Source organism: Euleptes europaea, chromosome 15 (assembly GCF_029931775.1).
Source record: "Euleptes europaea isolate rEulEur1 chromosome 15, rEulEur1.hap1, whole genome shotgun sequence".
Classification (NCBI taxonomy): domain Eukaryota; kingdom Metazoa; phylum Chordata; class Lepidosauria; order Squamata; family Sphaerodactylidae; genus Euleptes; species Euleptes europaea.
This window is the reverse complement of record NC_079326.1, coordinates 33,097,872-33,106,409: the sequence shown is the minus strand read 5'-3', so window position 1 is coordinate 33,106,409 and position 8,538 is coordinate 33,097,872. Positions and strand designations below refer to the sequence as shown.

At 41.7% G+C, this 8,538-nt stretch overlaps 1 protein-coding gene across 1 annotated transcript in view; it reads right to left on the bottom strand.

Annotated features, from left to right (window-relative positions):
• Positions 1 to 5,494: 5,494 nt before the first annotated feature.
• Positions 5,495 to 8,538, bottom strand: part of TANK (TRAF family member associated NFKB activator) — a 44,084-nt gene continuing 41,040 nt past the window's right edge. Inside the window, exon 9 of the mRNA XM_056861495.1 lies at positions 5,495 to 5,681. Within this exon, the coding sequence (XP_056717473.1) occupies positions 5,505 to 5,681 (177 nt within the window). The 3' untranslated portion in view covers positions 5,495 to 5,504. The remainder of the gene's footprint in view (positions 5,682 to 8,538) is intronic.

Genomic DNA, 8,538 nt, shown 5'->3' with positions numbered 1-8,538 from the left:
CAGCAGCGCTCTCGAGCCGGGCTCCATTGTTTTAACACCTCCCCTCTCCTCCGCGCCAATCTGTCACCGTTCAGCAGGCGGACGCGGCTGCCTGGAAGCGCGGCTGCCTCAAATGAGACGGATAATTAGCTGCCCCGCACGAATGGCGCACTCTTCTCACCCCTGATTGCCATCACCTCCTTGCTCCTGGCAGTTTTGACACCTCGTAATCAGCCTGCTGCTTCCCCCCCTCTTTTCTCTCCCCCCCCCAATTTCAGATTTCTCTCTCCCTCCCTTCCCATTCTCCCTTCAGGGCTTTCCCCCCCCCCCTTTTTAAATAAATGCAATCCCAGTTGCCAATAAATGCAATCCCAGTTGCCGTTTGGGATGGAGCCTCTCCTCTAGCTGGGTTAAACCTCGCACGCGTTGGGCGGGAGGAAGAGAGGAAGGCGTTGCGAGGGAGCGACCAAAGCGCGTCCCGGTGAGGCGGGTTGCGGGGAGAGGGGAAGGGACCCAGGGCTTTCCCGTGCGTGTGGCCATTGGTGCATGGAGGTTTTGCCTTGGGTTGGCCGCTCCAGCAGACCCGTGTTGTTGTTTCCCCTCCACCCAGGCCCCGAGCAGTTCTTCGGAGAGTTGCAAAAGGCTAGCTGGAGGGAGCAAAAAAAAAGAAAAAAAAAGAAATCTGCTTCCAAAACATACACAAAGGCCATTTATGCACGGGAGGTTTTGCTTTAATTTGCTCCTCTCTAGATGCACGTTTTCCCCATCCAGGTTCTCAAAACTTTGCAGGGGTGGGGGCTTGTCGTTGAGTTTTGAGAACCTGGATGGGGAAAAGGTGCATCTAGAGAGCGGCAAATCAAAGCAAAACCTCCCGTGCATAAATGGCCTTTGTGTGTGTTTTGGAAGCAGGTTTTTGTTTTTGCTCCCTCCAGCTAGCCTTTTGCAACGCTCAGAACTGCTCGAGCCCGGGGTGGAAAACAACAACACGGGTGTGTTGGAGCGCGCGCCCCCTTTGGGGGACTGGGAGGCGCTGCAATGGAGGAGAAAGCGCCCCCCCCCCCACACACACACACACCTTTCCCAGGCAAATGTCAAACGACGGACTTAATGTAATCTAATTCACAGTGGGTAGCCGTGTTAGTCTGTCTGCAGCAGTAGAAAAGAGCAAGAGTCCAGTAGCACCTTAAAGACTAACAAAAATATTTTCTGGCAGGGTGTGAGCTTTCGTGAGCCACAGCTCACTTCTTCAGGTACCTGAAGAAGTGAGCTGTGGCTCACGAAAGCTCATACCCTGCCAGAAAATATTGTTGTTAGTCTTTAAGGTGCTACTGGACTCTTGCTCTTTTCTATTAATGTAATCTAGATCATATTGGAGAGGGGGACGGGGAAGAGAAGCTCTCTGGCTGAGCGTGGCAATAAACAGACCGCGGAGGGGGGGTTTCTCCAGAAAAGGACAGAGCTGAGACCTCAAATTAATGTACTAAATTTCCTCTTCGAAAATCGCACCCCCTCGATGAACTAGTGGAATCTGTCACAAGAGTGTTTCCCTGGCTCCTCTAACGAGCGGTGACAGTCTAATTATGGGAGCCGCAAGCAGCTGGCGAGAGGTAGCCGAAGAGCCAGGGAGAAAAGTGTATGTAGGTGTGTGTGTGTGTGTGTGTGCAGACGTGCGCATCTCATGCACGGTGCAACCGGGGTTGCAGGGAGCAAACCCGGGGCTCCCCCCAGCCCTCTCCTCTCCGGCTTGAGGCCTGCCTTATGCGCCAATCCGGTTCCACTGCTACCCAAAGTGTGCTGCAGAGCCCCACTCCAAATACGGCTGGGGGTGGGTGGGGAGGCAAGCATCTTACAATAATCAAAGGTGAGAGAAAACAGGAGGGTTTTATTCTGCTCCCCCCCCAAGATCAGCTTTCTTCTCCCACTTTTAAAAATAATTCCTCTCCCTGTTGGGTTTAGTCTCCTCTGCTGAGCGAAGGTGGTATTGTTAGTACTTCCTAGTGCCTGAGCTTCCCTGGGTGAGCGTAATAAAGCAGATGTCCCCGCTGGCAGCAGAAGCAGCAGCTTTTTCCAGGGGGGGGAGTTGCATTAGACTGGAGGCTGCTCAGGGTGTCTATTCGCTTCCCCTCCATCAGAGCCAGCGATCATGCAGTAATCTACAAAAACATCATGGGGTCTGACTTTTTTTTTTTAAGGAAAAAAATTACAAATGTGTCATTCTATACATATATTAGTTACTTGCAAGAAATACCTGCAGCCCGTACAGTTGTGTTTCAGAGGCCTACACTTTTTTTTGGAGGCGTGCTTAGCAGCCCACACTGGTGGGTCACTGAAGGGAAAGAGAATACCTTCCACTTTTCAGAATTACGATCAATTTCCAATCACTTTTAGGTGTTTTCTCTCCATGTTTCAAACCTTTACCTGAAGGTCATTCAGAGGGGCTGGGATTGTGTGTGAAAAGAAATGGAAACTAAGTGAGCTTTAGAGAAACACGCCTTTGCCCAGAAGAATTCAATGACTGAAATGTACAGACAGAAAAATACAGTACAAAATTCACATTCCTTTTCTTCCGGAGCCAATCTGGACTTACTACTGCACTACTTATAACATCAAAGACAAAAGGTTATGTCCAAGTGCCACAGCGCTTTCAAGAGCAGTCCCATTATACATTGCCAGTTCGCCACCAAAATGGGAACAGCAAGAGCATCACATCTAAGCAAGCCTAAAGAGGTTGACGTTTCAGCCCCGGTTAAATCACATATACATTTATAAATGGTAGATTTGTTATAATAAAACCCAAACATACATTCTAGGTCACATCAGAGACAAACCCTCACACTACAGTTTATTATAGTGCAAAGGCAGTTAACAACTTGTCAGAATCAGACAAGTTGAAATCAGAGTTGTAGAAAAATGCTTGGTACAGTCAAATGAGTTACAATTATTCAAGATGCGCATTCTTGTCCCTTGAGTTTTAAAACGGGCATTTGTCGGAAATAACAGACACTTAACAGACACTTAAAATAAAGCCAGTCAAAACATCAATAGCAGATAAAGACAATTTATTAAACATTACTATACAATTAATACTCCTGGACTGAAATTAGCACAGTCCAAGATTATCAGTCTACTATTATTAGGTTCTGGAAAATATTACAGTTTCTAAATGTTTTTAAACAGTCTCAGCTAAACTCGAATGATTATAAAATGCTCAGTATTTACATCACTCACCTATGTAGAAAACAACTGTTAAAAAACCCCCACAAAACCCCAATAACTGTGTGTAACCCATTTTGTAAACCTCATGTTTAACATCTTTTTAAAAACACCCCAAAAAAATTCCAGAACCCGAGCTAGAATTTTACTTTAAAAAATGATGGTAGCAGAAAGATAAATTAATTTGCCTATTAGCCTTTCTTCCTATAAAACCTATAGTCATTGTGTTGGGTGATATTGGGTCCTTGAGGAGGAAGAGGGTAGTTAGAAAGGGTGTTCAAGAACCCTTTCTTTGGGGGGCCCAGCCACATTAATAGACATAGTAAGAGACAGACGCTCTCCCCCAAAAACTGTGAACAAGATCCACATACATACAGTTCTTATGCACATGTGGATACACATTTCTTTCACATTACTGTATTCTTTAAATTGGCTAAATGTATCTTTTAATGCAAATAACAATTGGCATCCACTGCCACCTGTTGTCACGCATGATTAACTGCTTGCAATTAGAGATGGATCGGGGCCTAGAATTTATACACAATCCATTTTCCTATCTTAATGGGGAAATTTAAGAACAACTGTTTTAGTGCGCAGGAACTGGAGAGTTGGAATTTGGTGGGCAAGAATCAGAGCATGGGCCAAAGTTAGAAAGATGGTTGTGGGGGAGAGGGGGGGGACACACGATGACGACGAAAGATTGGGAACCAGCAAAGGACTACATACTTGTGGGAGGAAGAACAACAGGGTTGAAAAAGAAGAGTTGGCTTTTATACGCCGACTTTCTCTACCACTTAAGGGAGACTCAGACCAGCTTACAATCACCTTCCCTTCTCCTCCCCACAACAGACACCCTGTGAGGTGAGCGAGGCTGAGACAGTGTGACTTGCCCAAGGTCACCCAGCTGGCTTCGTGTGTAGGAGTGGGGAAACAAATCCAGTTCACCAAATTAGCTCATGTGGAAGAGTGGGGGAATCAAACCCGGTTCTCCAGATCAGACTCCACCGCTCCAAACCACTGCTCTTAACCACTACACCACACTGGCTCCCTTTAGTGGGAGGCAACCTCCCACTAAAGGTATGGATGGATGACGCTTTATTGCATATTTATGTTAATGTTTTAAAAATAGAATTCAACTACTGAAAAACAGATACCCTAAGGCCCATTAGATAGAAAGTATAATTCCCATAAAGAAGGAACTTCTATCAGTAGAAAACTCTATGAATCCCATTACACCTGATAAAGTCACACATAACGTTTACTGCATCTTAACCGTAACAAATTTAGCATGCCTTGTAAATGCCGTGAAAGGCATTTGTATGAAGAACACATACATGAAGTTCCATCTTGTGCGAATCAACTCTAGGAAAAAATCTTCTGTAATATACTGCTCAGCAGTAAAATTATTTCGAAACTTTTTAACAAAAATCCTTCATTGATGCAAGGATTCGGATTTTTTTTAATGGAGCAAATTCTGTATTTATAAAACATGTGTAATACCACAATTCCATTTGAAAATGTCACACCTGTCTCAATAACATCTCGGGACCTTCTACTCACAAAATCAGTTTTTACTACAATAGTGAGATCACAGACACAAAGTAATAATCGATGCTCACTAATCCTGAGACAAGAACAAAAATCTAGTTCTGCTCTAGAGAAGTTATTTCATTCAGAAAGACTGAAAAAGTATGATGTGGGGCACCGGTCAGCATTCCCAATGTGTCCTCATCATTTTAAAATGCAATTATCTTGTGTACTGGCCAGTTTGCATATTATTATGTGAGCCAGCAATTTGCAGTTCCAATGACTATACCTCCCAGTGGCCTAATGAACACAACTAGGGAAGGGACCAGCTTCTGCAACAAGAGTGTTTAACAGCGATGGGTACAAGTGAAATACTTGTACTTTAGTTGTGGCTCACATCTTCCTCAGACCTTAGTACTCAGTATTAATTATTGAAATAGATAGGACTTGTTTCCAAATTAATATACTTAATGAGGGTGCAAGACACATCATATAACAATGAACGTTACACTTTTTTAGAGATGTTTCCAATGCAAATAACAGTTCTTTAGAAATATAGTTAAGTGGTCAGGTTATCCTCCTTCTTGTCACACACTGGATAGCCCATGTCTTCCCAATTCCCATTTTTGAGGTTAACAGGAGCATATTTATACATGCTTCTCCTGTATACCACTAACAGTAGCTTTAATACAACTTAACGGTCCATACAACTCTGGCTGAGCTCATTTATACAGAAACGACAGCATTTCGATTTAAATGAAATTTTCCTCTTCATTCCAGTCCCACTAAGTCTTCTTGTCGAAGTGTGAATTCAGATGCCTTAGAAAATCCTCGTTGGATGTAAGAGATGGTGGGAAAACTTTCTGGCAGAATTCACATATTCCAGGCTGATCGAGTTCTGGGTCTGCAGAAGTAACCATCAAGAAGTCATTGTCTTGAGTATGATACGGCTCCCAGAGTGGCTGCAAGAAGGAGGAGGAAAAGTTAATATTCTGCGCAAAATGTATTTATTTATTCAAATTTATAGCCTACCCTCATTCCCAGCAAGCCAGGCTCAGGGCAGGTAACATCCTCTTAAAATACATAAAACTTTAAAACATCAGTTCATAGATTATAAAACAAGATGGCATAAAATGATCCTAAACGCCACCATGGATCCCGAGTTCAACAGATCAAACCCCCACAGATAGCAGGAGTGGGGGGGAGGGATGGGGAGGCAATCAACGATGGATAAACTTGCGGTGCCCTCAATTATAGGCCTGGCGGAATGTTTCTCTTTCAACTAGCTAGATTTTTTTTTTAATGGTGTGTATGTGTGTGAATAATATCAGTATTTTGTTATAATTGTCAGCTTAACTTTGTCTATTCTTTGTCTAGTTTAGGTTGAGTTCTTCTTCCCTTTTTGTATGTTCTAGTGTATGTGTGTACACTGAAATATTTAGGGTTGGATCCAACCGCCTTTTTGGAGTAAAAAAGGAAGCAGGGGATCCCCTCTGACCCCAAAAAGGCCTTTCTAGAAATCACCAGACCTGCATGCACAAAAGCCATGTCGGATGGGGAAGAGGAAAACAGGGCAAGATTGAGTGAAAAATCTGGTTAGATCTAACCCATAAAATATTTCAATTGATTAAAATATATATATATATATACTTTTTTGCTTTAAGTTGTCATAATAGTAAAGCATGTAAGAACTCATATATTTACTAGTTTCGATTCTAGTAGCATTTGCTATAATCAACAGAAGCATTTGTTGCTAAAAATTGTCATTCGATAAATGCAAGTGCTATATTCTTTATTTCTGCGTATGCAGAAAAGTTATCCTAAGGTACTGGCATAAGAATCCCTACTCAGATGGCATCCCTATTTTCAAGAAATAGAACACATTTGCTTTAAAAATACATGTTTATTTTACTAACTACAACATACAAAATGGATTTTTCTTGTACTGTGAAATGATTACAGGGTGAAAGAATTTGAAACCACAATCACTAAACTGGGAGCTAATTTTTTCACATGATTTCTTCACTATAATACTTCTCATAGCCATCTGATTGCTACATATTCTTGAGCGATAAATTTTCATTTTATCTGTATAAGGCTGCTGGTTGGGCAAGTATTTAGCCACGGTTCTCAGACTCTGTGCCTTGCTTTTTTAAGATGCACACTTTGAATGGCATCAGAACTGCAGCAAATATATTTGGAGGGGAAAGGCACAAAGCAAAAGTGTTTTCAATTGTCATGTTATTGTATGCTTTTTTCCACCCATATTTGCATTAGGAAGACAAAGACAATGCATGTTTGGGGCTAGAAATGCAACATGGGTTTGAAAGCTCTATGAGCCACACAGGGTTTATTCTAAGCCTGTCCTCCTATCGCGCAAGAACTCGGTGCCATCTTTACTCCACCCCCACCCTCCATCTGTGAGCACACACCCCATAACTTTTTTCTAACTCAAGGGGGGGGGAAAGTCAGGAAAAAATGACAAAGACAGTATTCATGTGCACTTTTGATCGGTATTGATCTCTCATCTATTTATTTTAAGGAAACAACTTAGCTTCTTATTGAACACCCATATGCCGACCTGCATAAAAGTATAATTCCCACTGCCGTTTCTCCCCCCCATTCCCATTCCAAAACATAAAAATGAAATAAACTCTGGATCTACATTTTATAGTTCTAGAACCTTAAGAATTTTGTCGCAGATTGGTTCATTTTAAAAAATCAGTCACAATATCTTTTTAGGACTCTTTATCTTAATAATATTTAACGTCTCAAGGTCTTGGCAGATTTGTAGCATGGCTCTTTTACCATGGTCAGCTATCAATCCTTACAGAACAGAAGCTAATTAAGTGTAATTACAGCAAGTTCTCCTTACAAACAGTCTACTTTTTGTTGGTGTAAATTGCTTCGGAAAGCTGTCTAGGCACTGATGCGTGTTTTAAATATCACCACGGAAGTGTGCTTTTAATTACTTATTTGCAACTCCACCTTGATTTAATCTGGCAGTTTAATAACTGTAATAGGAAGCATGATTACTTGGCCAAAATATACCTGCTAGTCTTATAATATTTGATCAAGCATACACACCAGTGAAAGGACCACTTCTTAAGGATATTTGTTCACTGGGGTTAGAGTTTCTATATTCAGAGCCAAATGTGTTGACTTACAAACTGCTTCTGTCTAACAAAGCATTTAAGCAGAATGAATTTTTCATCATAGAGGTCATTAAGCTACATGATCGTTTTATTTTGAATTCCCTCTAATGATTGTACTTTTACTTAGGTGTCCATGTGTGCTATGGTGAACTTCAAGCCAGTTATTAGAAATCTCAGTTAATCATCTGCCTTTTACCTAATTAAAAAAATTATAAATTTAGGTGGCCTGCTTGAATTATTGAAGGGTAGAAGAGATCCTTTTCATTAAACTGGAACCTATCACTCATTGTCGGAAGGAAAAGTAATCCTTTAACCATTTTCTGTATCCTATTACGAAACCATACCAGAATCAAAGTAGCCTTCAAAACCCCCTAATAAAAAAACACGTATCCTTAATTCATGGCATCATTGATTACAATTGCTAACACACTAACATACATTGGTTGATGACTCTACTGCTTCAGCTTGTAATCCTAATTATTTTACTGACTTAAAAAAAAGCCTATTTTAGTTGCATCTGGTAGCCAAAAATTAAGAGCTCTGCTTGATGGAGCAGATCTCCAGGTGGACCAGGTGAATTCTGAGTACATCAGAATTCCAGTCCATGAGAATTTCTGTTTAGTCCACACTCTGGTTTTCAGCATTACAGTTTTCAATCCAGGTG